At 40.6% G+C, this 12,692-nt stretch overlaps 1 protein-coding gene across 8 annotated transcripts in view; it reads right to left on the reverse strand.

Moving 5' to 3' along the window:
• cacna1aa (calcium channel, voltage-dependent, P/Q type, alpha 1A subunit, a) overlaps positions 1–12,692 on the reverse strand; it is a 101,798-nt gene that overhangs the window by 16,643 nt on the left and 72,463 nt on the right. For all 8 annotated transcript variants that reach the window (XM_012921101.3, XM_012921102.3, XM_012921103.3 and 5 more), the window contains 6 exons: positions 9,853–9,969; positions 5,990–6,055; positions 5,584–5,681; positions 5,319–5,469; positions 4,684–4,811; positions 3,453–3,549 (listed from right to left, as the gene is read on the reverse strand). In XM_012921101.3, the coding sequence (XP_012776555.1) occupies positions 3,453–3,549; positions 4,684–4,811; positions 5,319–5,469; positions 5,584–5,681; positions 5,990–6,055; positions 9,853–9,969 (657 nt within the window). The remainder of the gene's footprint in view (positions 1–3,452; positions 3,550–4,683; positions 4,812–5,318; positions 5,470–5,583; positions 5,682–5,989; positions 6,056–9,852; positions 9,970–12,692) is intronic.

Consider the following 12,692-nt stretch of genomic DNA (forward strand, 5'->3'; position numbering starts at 1 on the left):
GTAACAAACACACACGAATAATACGATTTACATCAACTAACAGAGTGATGTTCATGCATGTTTGGTGACAAAAGACAACAACCCGGCGACATCCAAGACATGCAGCGCACCATGCATCTCCCCCGTCCCCACATTCCAAAAATATGCCTCTCCTTTAATCCGTCTTTCCCCCCAAATCCTTCTTGCGCGTTCCACCCCCATGCAGCATGCAATGCAGGCACAATATGCCTCACAGGACAAGCAGCTGTGCAGCTGTACACAGAAAGCATCCTCTGTTGGCGACATTAAAATGAGTTTGTGAGTTGCTTTAATGTGGCTGTTATCGGAGGCATTAAGAAAAATAGTAGACAATGAGGCTACGCTGACATTTTCTGATGTCAAATGTGTGAACAAATGGGTATAGACTCGAAGGGTTAATAGGTGAGAGAGAGCAGCGTTCTGTGGAAAAAGAGGAAAAAAAACAACAACAACAACAAAAACAAAAAAAAAAGCCCACCATGGAAGCGTTGTTCTGGTGCTAAGACGCGTAATGATTTTTCAGGTGAACATAATCCAGGCGTGTGTAGGAAATATGAGGTGAAGCGAAATATTTCTTCTGCCAGAAAACAGATATAATAAGAACTGAAAGGGAAAGCTTAAGGGAAAGAGATGATAGAGAAAGAAAAATCAATAGGTTATGAGCTGGAGCACATAAAGAGAAAAAGTGACCGAAAATAGAAAAATAAAAGTCAAAACAATGTAATGTAAAAAAAGAAAAGGAATCACTGCCATACTTAGTTGGCTGTGTCTGTAAAGGGAAAAAAAATAAAGCAAGCAGTCCTGCCTGAAAAGCCATGCTGTCTCTCTTCAGGAGAGAATAGATCAAGGGTTAAAAGCAGCGACACTAAAAGGATAGCTATTAGGTGGACTGGATGGAAGGTCCTAGTTAAGATTTAGATTCGCCTGGAAAGCAAATTGAGACTTATGCTAAATAAATTTGGATCTAGTAATATTTATCAGAGAAGATAAAGATGCTCAACCATGCATAAAAAGCATTATAGAATGCTAAGCACACCTACCAGGATACATTTTGGTATTTTTACTTTTACATTTCAGGAAGGAGGCTCATAGTTTGAAAGTTTATAGGCCCAAGTTGGATGATGGCGGGTGTTAAACATAAAATGTTCAATTAAAAAACAGAAAAGTAGAGAGTTAAAAAGCTTGGGTCAAATAGCACATTGTATCAGATCACAACGTCAGCAATCTTGACTTCTTTTATGTAATCGGATAAACGTGTTTAATCACATGCAGCTTTAAATCATGTAAAATCTCTGCACTATTTGCCCCAGCTCTACTGGAAGAGAAGTGGGAGGTGGAGAAAGCAATGGAGTGATCGTCTGTGCCTACAGATTGTGTGGCTTGCTGCCTCCTCAGGCTAACAGTAATCTGAAAAAGATTTTTTTTAACCTGATCACGTGTAGCATGTAATGTAAATGTGTTATTAATGTTTAGTATATTCTTAATCTAACGGTTTGCGTGATATCCATTGTACCTGTATTGTACTTGACAAATAGGGCATGTGCAGGAGTGATGCGGTGGTGTTGGTGGGGACTGGCCATGCAGGGGGGAAAGTGAGGGAGTGTACATGTGTGGAGAAGGGAGCAATATGCAGAGATAATGGGGGGGGGGGCTGGAAACAGAATAGAACTGCATTGACGACAGAACCAAAGGACAAAGAGAAGATTGGACTTGCAGATAGAAAAGGCTGCTTGGGGGCTTGGAGCTGCTACATGAAGGGTGACAGAAAAAGAACTGCTTCTGTATGGCAACCAAAGGCTCTCTGAGGAAAACACATCACTGACACAAGCCCTTCTGCTCTCTCTACCATGAGAAGTAACAGAAAATATCTGTGTAGGTTGATATGACCTATTTCTGTGTGTTTCTGTGTATGCGTCTACCTCATCCACAGGATGGAACGAGTCAGAGGACATAAGTCTAATGGACCTTCCAAGCCCTGCTGCACACGCATGCTTCTGTGTAAGTGTATGTATTGAAGGGTGCCTACATGTGTGACACGTTTATCTGCTTAATAGGTGTCTTAATGTCTTCATACAGCATTGATCTATACAGTTAAACGAGGACACTACTAATCGTGAGGTGTGTGCCTTTTGTGCTTTTGTGTATGTGAGCTGTACACGGTGCAAATGAGCTGAGAAGGTCCCTCTTTGTCATCCCCTCCTGTGGATACAGACCCCTTATCTAAACCCGTCAACCTAACCATCCTGCTACCTCCACCCACAAGTCCCACATCACCACACAACGTCACAACACCGACCAGCCCACCCCCACTTTCCACAAAAAGAAACAGGAACAGAACCAAAGAAACAATGACACTAAAAGTTTACACCACGTTGATAATTTAAATCATTGTTCTAGATAGCCTTCCCCCCCAAAAAACCCACATCACCCATAGAAGACTTGGGTGAAGATGGGGGCCTTTCTGACCTTGTAGGCCACCCGAGCTGGACACCTCTTCCCGAGGCCTAGTGGAGGACTCATGTGCCTCAGCATGTCATACATTTCCCTGCAACTGATCCTGCCACTGCATCATCAGCCATGCCACCACCCCGTTAACAAGAAAGAGAGAGATGCAGATATTCCAAGAAGGAGAAATACAATGGAGAGAGAGTGAAAGAGTAGCAGAAAAGATTTTAGAGAAAGATAGACAGAAAGCAAGAGAGAGAGAGAGAGATGACTGAAACAATGTTTAAAAAAAAACAACAACAGAGAGACAAGGTTATTGGGAGGATTTGGAGAGACTGTTTTGGCTGTGTGGCTTCTCTTTGAGTAACAGTACTCTCTAACAGGTTGTCATATCAGAGAACAGGGTAAATGACAGTGGATAGGGAGGCGAGCAAGAGGAAGAATTTAAGGAATAAATATCCTCTTGTAGTATCAGAAGATAATTCTGTGCAAGAACAGAACAGGCAGAGCCTGACAGCGGGCGCCAAGCTGCTCCTGCTCAGACAGGAGAGGAAAAGGAAGAGGAAGGAGTGAGGGAAGAAGTGTCAATGCAGTTTCTGTCGTTCCCCCAACCCCCCAACAACCAAGAACAATGCAACACTACAGTGGGCGACCGTAGCTTGCTACATTATAGCCATGTCTCCACAGCAAGCAAAAGGAAAAAAAATGCTCATATATTAAAAAAAAAAAAAAGATTATTTTTTCCAACATGATAAAACGCCTTGATGTGAATTACCCCTCCCTATTTCGGTTAATGCATTTCGCATGCTTCTCTGGGTGTCTGCATTGTCCCGCACATTCTCTCGGCAGTTCAGAATGCAAGTCGATAATGGTGGAAACAAAGTTGTAAAGTTGAAATGAAGAAGAAAACAAAGCGGCATTCACTCCATTCCTGGATGCTGTGGCTAGCAAGAGTGATTTAAGAAGTTTTGTTTGAATGGAAGTCAAACCTTGCAGGCCACCCTATGGGGGCATTTCTTGCCTAAGCCAAGAGGCGGGTCGATAACTCGTAATAAACTGTACATGTCCTTATAATGTATGCGCCCGCTGCAAGAAGAATACAGGGAGTTAACAAACACGCGCACACACACACACACACACACACAAGAAAAACACATGCACGCGCACACACACAGGCACACACATCAAGAAAGAAGAGGGGACATTGGGAGGAAGAATACAAGATTGACAAGAACACAGTATCTGGAAATACTTTACAATATAGAAGAACTGTAAAAACTGACTCTTACGACATCACTTGAATGCACTTATACAAACTCTACATGCACATACAGAAATAGCAGAAACATAACTGAATGGCACATTCTGTTTAAAGTTGTCCTAAACAGTGCCTTCTTATTGTATTCTCTTCTTCTTCTTTGTTTATTACTTGGTTTCCTTAGAGGTTAAAAAATAGCATGTTAGTCTCAAGAAAGGCAATCCTAACACAACTGTACAATAGAAATGGTGCACAGCATATTTATTGCACACCATATTATTTGTATTTTCTATTTATAGTAGTGCATTCTATAGGAAGGCATGAGGGAAAAACACAGGCACTGGAATACAGATACCATGAAACTTAGCATGTCTACAATATACATTTGGACTACACGGAAGCTTCAGTTTCGAGTGTAGACGTTGCCGTGTTAAGTTTTTGACAGTATACCGATTCCAGAAGAGGGAGAGTGTTAGGAAGGGGTGAAGGGAGTTTACAATAAAGGCGAGGACAGAGTGGGAGGGGTTGTACGGTGTGAGAGAGATAACCAGATGTCTGATGAGGTTATACTCAGATCCGTTACAGCCCCCTTGCAGCTATTTCTTTAGTAAATTAATGTTTTAAAAAGCCGATGCTTGTATGTGTTCAATTCTCTTGTTCACTGTATCACTTTAAAAAAAAGTCTTCACACCAAAAAAAGAAAAGAAAATCTCAAAATTAAGGAGAAGTAGCCGCTTTAACTTCTTGCGTCTCTCTGTGTGGGCAAGCTTATTAAAATATAGAGAAAAAGATGCATTAAAGGTGTCTAAATATCAGGTTTTAAATAGTGTCTTTGTTGTTGTATGTACAAACTCTTAAAAGTATAATTTTATGAATATATGTGCAAGTACTACATGTGTAAACAGATCTGTTCCTTGTGCTTGTGCCTCTTTACACCTGAGTATAGGCGTTATATAACTCACCAGGCAGCAGGGTCATACTCCGCCCATATCCTGACATACTCATCCAAATGGTGAGGTCCTAGTATGGATGAATCTCTAGTCAGGTACTCAAAGTTGTCCATGATAACAGCTACAAACAGATTCAGCATCTACGCATGCATGCACACAAACACACACAGCGACACACATACAAACAGAAAAGTTACAAAAAAAGTTACAAACAGCCACTGATTTCACAAAATCACTGGTTTAATAGCTGTGACGTGAAATGCTAATTTACTTAATCAGCTTTAACTAAAAGATGGACAATTTTATGTTATTGTTAGTCTTGTTATGTCTTATTATGTCATATTACGTTATACCAAGTTATGTCATGCAATTTTACGATATGTCAGGTTACAATGTGGTATTTCATGTTACGTTATGATATACTATATCGTGATACATTATGTTACGATGTTATGATCGGTCACATGATGTTATGTTAAGTTTTGTCAAGTCATCTTATGTTGTGCTGTCGTGTTATGCCATCCCTAGTTATGTGTATGTTATAATGTGTTTTGTCATGCTGTGTGACATTGCATTGCACTGTGTTGTGTCATGTAATGTTATATTATGTTATGTCGATCAGTAACTGGGATAACCCGGGGGCTCACCAAGAATGAACAGAAGAAGATGAACGACACAAAGTAGAGGTAGGCAAACTGGCTGCCACAATCTGGATCTACATTCCCTGACTTGAGGTCACAGTCCTTACCCCCAAGACACGCCAACATGATCTCGTGCCATGCCTCACCCGTTGCACTCCTTCAAACATACAAAAAGATTATTTTACCTATCCAGAATTGAATGACCTCAAGAGAGACTGGGGCATGCATGGAAATGTATATTATAGGTTTACAGAGTTACATATAAAAGCACCTAAAGAGAAGCATAAGAGCCTCTACAAAGGTCCTGAAGTTGTTATGTTGGTTGATGGCACTGTCTCCAACTTCTTCAATTGCAATATTCCCAAACAGCTGTCAAACACAATGATACTGTTAAAAGTGAAAACTAGACGATGGTTGTTGATCGCTGAACATTTAGTCTTTTTTGCCACAAAAACATACAGGAACAAAGATTATAAGTAACAATCTGAAACTAAGACATAAATCCCATTTTGACATTTTTGTAATGTTCCTTCTCTTGCTATTATACTCCAAATATGATCACTCTTTTCACTATCATTTAGTATGCTGCACTCCTCGTCATTATAGTTATACTATAAAATATATTTAATGCATCCCAGCAGCACTGGAGCAAGTTTTAGGTTGAGGTTCTCACCCACCTGCATCCCAATGATGGCGTAGATGAAAAACAGCATGGCAATGAGGAGGCAAACATAAGGCAATGCCTGAAAAGAGACACAATAAATGTTAACTAATAAGCTAGATCCTGCATCTATCTATCTATCTATCTATCTATCTATCTATCTATCTATCTATCTATCTATCTATCTATCTATCACCTGGTGGAATATCTCACAATTAATACAGTGGGGCAAAAAAGTATTTAGTCAGCCACCGATTGTGCAAGTTCCCCCACTTAAAATGATGACAGAGGTCAGTAATTTGCACCAGAGGTACACTTCAACTGTGAGAGACAGAATGTGAAAAAAAAATCCATGAATTCACATGGTAGGATTTGTAAAGAATTTATTCGTAAATCAGGGTGGAAAATAAGAATTTGGTCACCTCAAACAAGGAAAATCTCTGGCTCTCACAGACCTGTAACGTCTTCTGTAAGAAGCTTTTCTGTCCCCCACTCGTTACCTGTATGAATGGCACCTGTTTGAACTCATCATCTGTATAAAAGACACCTGTCCACAGCCTCAAACAGTCAGACTCCAAACTCCGCCATGGCCAAGACCAAAGAGCTTTCGAAGGACACCAGGAAAAGTATTGTAGACCTGCACCAGACTGGGAAGAGTGAATCTACAATAGGCAAGCAGCTTGGTGTGAAAAAATCAACTGTGGGAGCAATCATCAGAAAATGGAAGACATACAAGACCACTGATAATCTCCCTCGATCTGGGGCTCCACGCAAGATCTCATCCCGTGGGGTCAAACTGATCATGAGAACGGTGAGCAAAGATCCCAGAACCACACGGGGGGACCTGGTGAATGACCTACAGAGAGCTGGGACCAAAGTAACAAAGGTCACCATCAGTAACACACTACAACGGCAGGGAATCAAATCCCGCAGTGCCAGACGTGTTCCGCTGCTGAAGCCAGTGCATGTCCAGGCCCTTCTGAAGTTTGCCAGAGAGCACATGGATGATACAGCAGAGGATTGGGAGAATGTCATGTGGTCAGATGAAACCAAAGTAGAACTTTTTGGTATAAACTCAACTCGTCGTGTTTGGAGGAAGAAGAATACTGAGTTGCATCCCAAGAACACCATACCTACTGTGAAGCATGGGGGTGGAAACATCATGCTATGGGGCTGTTTTTCTGCCAAGGGGACAGGACGACTGATCCGTGTTAAGGACAGAATGAATGGGGCCATGTATCGTGAGATTTTGAGCCAAAACCTCCTTCCATCAGTGAGAACTTTGAAGATGAAACGAGGCTGGGTCTTCCAACATGACAATGATCCAAAACACACCGCCCGGGAAACAAAGGAGTGGCTCCGTAAGAAGCATTTGAAAGTCCTGGAGTGGCCTAGCCAGTCTCCAGACCTCAACCCCATAGAAAATCTGTGGCGGGAGTTGAAAGTCCGTGTTGCTCGGCGACAGCCACAAAACATCACTGCTCTCGAGAAGATCTGCATGGAGGAATGGGCCAAAATACCAGCTACTGTGTGTGCAAACCTGGTAAAGACCTATAGTAAACGTTTGACCTCTGTTATTGCCAACAAAGGTTATGTTACAAAATATTGAGTTGTATTTTTGTTATTGACCAAATACTTATTTTCCACCCTGATTTACGAATAAATTCTTTACAAATCCTACCATGTGGATTCATGGATTTTTTTTTTCACATTCTGTCTCTCACAGTTGAAGTGTACCTCTGGTGCAAATTACTGACCTCTGTCATCATTTTAAGTGGGGGAACTTGCACAATCGGTGGCTGACTAAATACTTTTTTGCCCCACTGTAAGTGCCTCTATTGGTCTTATGAAAATCCCTCCATGGACTCCAGAAATTTCTGAAAACCATTGTTTTGAAATCCAAGTTAAAAGTTTAACCTCAAACATGCAGTGAAAATAAATATGAAGACCTCCGTCCTCTCTTGGCTCCTTTGTATGATACACATACAGTGGGGCAAAAAAGTATTTAGTCAGCCACCGATTGTGCAAGTTCCCCCACTTAAAGTGATGACAGAGGTCAGTAATTTGCACCAGAGGTACACTTCAACTGTGAGAGACAGAATGTGAAAGAAAAATCCATGAATCCACATGGTAGGATTTGTAAAGAATTTATTCGTAAATCAGGGTGGAAAATAAGTATTTGGTCAATAACAAAAATACAACTCAATACTTTGTAACATAACCTTTGTTGGCAATAACAGAGGTCAAACGTTTACTATAGGTCTTTACCAGGTTTGCACACACAGTAGCTGGTATTTTGGCCCATTCCTCCATGCAGATCTTCTCGAGAGCAGTAATGCTTTGTGGCTGTCGCCGAGCAACACGGACTTTCAACTCCCGCCACAGATTTTCTATGGGGTTGAGGTCTGGAGACTGGCTAGGCCACTCCAGGACTTTCAAATGCTTCTTACGGAGCCACTCCTTTGTTGCCTGGGCGGTGTGTTTTGGATCATTGTCATGTTGGAAGACCCAGCCTCGTTTCATCTTCAAAGTTCTCACTGATGGAAGGAGGTTTTGGCTCAAAATCTCACGATACATGGCCCCATTCATTCTGTCCTTAACACGGATCAGTCGTCCTGTCCCCTTGGCAGAAAAACAGCCCCATAGCATGATGTTTCCACCCCCATGCTTCACAGTAGGTATGGTGTTCTTGGGATGCAACTCAGTATTCTTCTTCCTCCAAACACGACGAGTTGAGTTTATACCAAAAGGTTCTACTTTGGTTTCATCTGACCACATGACATTCTCCCAATCCTCTGCTGTATCATCCATGTGCTCTCTGGCAAACTTCAGAAGGGCCTGGACATGCACTGGCTTCAGCAGCGGAACACGTCTGGCACTGCGGGATTTGATTCCCTGCCGTTGTAGTGTGTTACTGATGGTGACCTTTGTTACTTTGGTCCCAGCTCTCTGCAGGTCATTCACCAGGTCCCCCCGTGTGGTTCTGGGATCTTTGCTCACCGTTCTCATGATCATTTTGACCCCACGGGATGAGATCTTGCGTGGAGCCCCAGATCAAGGGAGATTATCAGTGGTCTTGTATGTCTTCCATTTTCTGATGATTGCTCCCACAGTTGATTTTTTCACACCAAGCTGCTTGCCTATTGTAGATTCACTCTTCCCAGTCTGGTGCAGGTCTACAATACTTTTCCTGGTGTCCTTCGAAAGCTCTTTGGTCTTGGCCATGGCGGAGTTTGGAGTCTGACTGTTTGAGGCTGTGGACAGGTGTCTTTTATACAGATGATGAGTTAAAACAGGTGCCATTCATACGAGTGGGGGACAGAAAAGCTTCTTACAGAAGACGTTACAGGTCTGTGAGAGCCAGAGATTTTCCTTGTTTGAGGTGACCAAATACTTATTTTCCACCCTGATTTACGTATAAATTCTTTACAAATCCTACCATGTGAATTCATGGATTTTTTTTTCACATTCTGTCTCTCACAGTTGAAGTGTACCTCTGGTGCAAATTACTGACCTCTGTCATCATTTTAAGTGGGGGAACTTGCACAATCGGTGGCTGACTAAATACTTTTTTGCCCCACTGTACACTGTACCTTTAAGCACAACAATGCTACCAATGTTAGGAGCAGCTTCCTCTAAAAGAATTGCTGGCAGCCAATTTAAAATGAATAATGCCTTTTAACAACACGTTTTACAGTTTAATATAAGGTTCAAATCAAAATCAAATTCTTTTTTTTAATATACTTTTGCACTGCACCAAAACCTCTTTTGTAAAAGGAAGGGATCTATACAATGAATACACTGCACTGACATGTAGCGTCTACACATATCAATGCATGTGATTTTTCAGGGTAATAAGCTGTATAATTGGAAGCAAACCTTGAAAGACTGAACGAAGGTCCAGAGCAAGATTCGGATGGTTTCTCCCTGTCTCAGCAGTTTGATGAGACGAGCTGCTCTGAACAGCCTTAGGAAACTTAGGTTGATGAAATTATTCTACAATACAGCCACAGTATAACCAGAGAAATGGGGGAGTTGAGGAAGGGAAAAGCAAGGGAAAGAGAACAGAAATAAAGGATTGTGAAAAGGGAACAAGAGGGGGGATTGGGGAATGGAAAGGGAAGGAAAATAGTTAGTCGTACTTCAAATTATGCAGGCAATCTTCCTTACAGACGAATAAAAAAAATGAGAAGAAAAACAGTCAAATCCAAATTAAAGAAGATTCAAACTCAATACAAATAATAATAAAAAATATCAGGAGCCAAACAAGTCAAAGCAAACCAAACTCAAATCAGCAAGGCTCCAAACAAGCTTTTCATATCCAGTAATGTAGAATCAAACCATACAACACAGGGGAAAGGAAATCATCCAGATCTAACCAGTTTCATCCAATTGGGATATATGTTTTTAGTAATTGTGTTAGGACTGGTGAGGAGTTAGAGTGCAGGGACTTCAGGACACTTCTTGGAAAGACAACCAAATGCACTAATTCTCCGAAGGCAAAATATGCAACGTTTCAAATGAAGCAAGCCGCAGCATGCAGATGTGAACCAAACACAAGGCAAAGCAGCCAATGCAAGGCAAGCAAAAACGGCAGCTCATGCACCATCCAATAGGACCGACTGCCAAAGTCATGTGACATACAATAGTGATGTCACTGTCAAATAAGAGCAGAGGGTGGTTCAAGGACCAACAAAGGTCATTACTACATAGGTGAATTTCTTTAGGTTACCATTTTCCACTCTCATCAGACTGAACACGTGACTAATAAACTGTACATAGTTTAGCAGATAAATCTATTAGACTGCAGGTTGAGATGTGAAGTGCTCAAAAGTAACTGGTATCAGCACATGCAGGCTTTATTCAATTACTGCTTATATTGCATTGCTGCATGTTTCTGTGTGTGTCTGTGTGTACAGGGGTTTCTGCCAGTGGCATGCAATGGGCAACATGCATCACTTGTTCTTCCTGCCACTGTCAAAGCTTTGGATTTAATATGTTGTTACTAGAAACACTCTCCCAGCAACTTTTATACATATATGTGGATAAATTTTACCATCTACTGTAGTTTCTAAAACCCAATCCTTTACAAACCGAATATTAGTGTTGAGTAAAGGATATATTTCAGCACACGCTTGTGGAGATATACAGTGACTAGCTGGGAGATAACAAACGCAAATGTACAAGTTAAGGGTTCAGAGTGATCATAGCAAAGCAGTCAAGCAAACTGTACACATTCCAGAGCCAGAACGTTGACTGGGATGCAGCTGAAACACATGCAGTAAAATAAGATCTCCAAAAAATTACAAACCATCTACATGTGGATGTTGCAGAGTTATGGTTTATAGCAGCAAATTTTTGGATTATTGGTTGGTTCGAAGAACAACCAGAGAGATTGACCAAGCCAGTTGTCATGGGTGGACACAGAGGAATCATAGTGCATTTTGATTGGATGGAATCACAGCAAGTAGTAGGTGTTGAGGGGAGAAGGGGATTGGAGAAGTAGATTACAGTAGATCGTCGTTAAGTTTGAGGACGATTTAAAGAAAGCATGTGAAAAGATAAAAACAAGAAAGAAATCAACAGTCATTCAAAGAGAAATTAGCACAAAGGTAAGTGTCTGTAGATTTTACACATTCATAATGCTGATACCAAGAATCAAGGCAGCATGAAAAAAGAAAATACATGGATTCTAAAAATCCATGACTGTATGTCGATACATAAGTGAATGAAATCTTGAGTAGAAATAATCAAGACCAAATGAACAGAGATTCACGCTCTGTACCAATTAATAAATAAATAAACTAATAAATAAATAATAAAAAAAAAAATAACCAGGAGCTAAACAAGTCAAATCAAACCAAACTCAGAAATAGAAGATTTTCCTATCCAGGCAGGTAGAAACAAACAATACAACACAGGGGAGAGGAAATCATCTAATCATACTCAATCAATTGGGATCTATATTTTTATAATAATGGTAAGATTGGTGAGGCATTAGAGTGGAGAGACAACAGGGCATCTCTTTGAAAGGCACTAATTCTCAACCTTTCTAATGAAGCAAGCTACAGTACTAAGATGTGACCCACATACAAGGTAACCAAAAACTCATACACCACCCAATAGGACTGACTGCCAAAGTCATGTGATATATAGTAATGATGCAACTGTCAAAGAAGAGCAGAGGTGGTTATAATAATGTAATGTTTGCAATGTAGGTGGATTTTCCACGTAGTTGAGGCAAGAAATATACAGAGCACACAGCCTCCACTTATTACGGCTTATATTGCATTATTATAAATTGTTAAAAAAAAGAGAGAAAAGCCTTTCAGTAGTAATTGTTACATTGGCTCTTGATTCTTGGTTACAGCTGCAAATACTCTACAACTCTGACTTCAACATTATTGGGGATAGTTTTTGAATTTCTTCTTAAATTAATTCTGTCCAAGAAATGGCTTCATCTCCTAAATACAGATTATGTACAGGGAGTGCAGAATTATTAGGCAAGTTGTATTTTTGAGGAATAATTTTATTATTGAACAACAACCATGTTCTCAATGAACCCAAAAAACTCAGTAATATCAAAGCTGAATGTTTTTGGAAGTAGCTTTTAGTTTGTTTTTAGTTTTAGCTATTTTAGGGGGTTATCTGTGTGTGCAGGTGACTATTACTGTGCATAATTATTAGGCATTATTAGGCAACAAACAAAAAACTCACTC

The sequence above is a fragment of the Maylandia zebra genome, linkage group LG4, assembly GCF_041146795.1.
Source record: "Maylandia zebra isolate NMK-2024a linkage group LG4, Mzebra_GT3a, whole genome shotgun sequence".
NCBI classification, from domain to species: domain Eukaryota; kingdom Metazoa; phylum Chordata; class Actinopteri; order Cichliformes; family Cichlidae; genus Maylandia; species Maylandia zebra.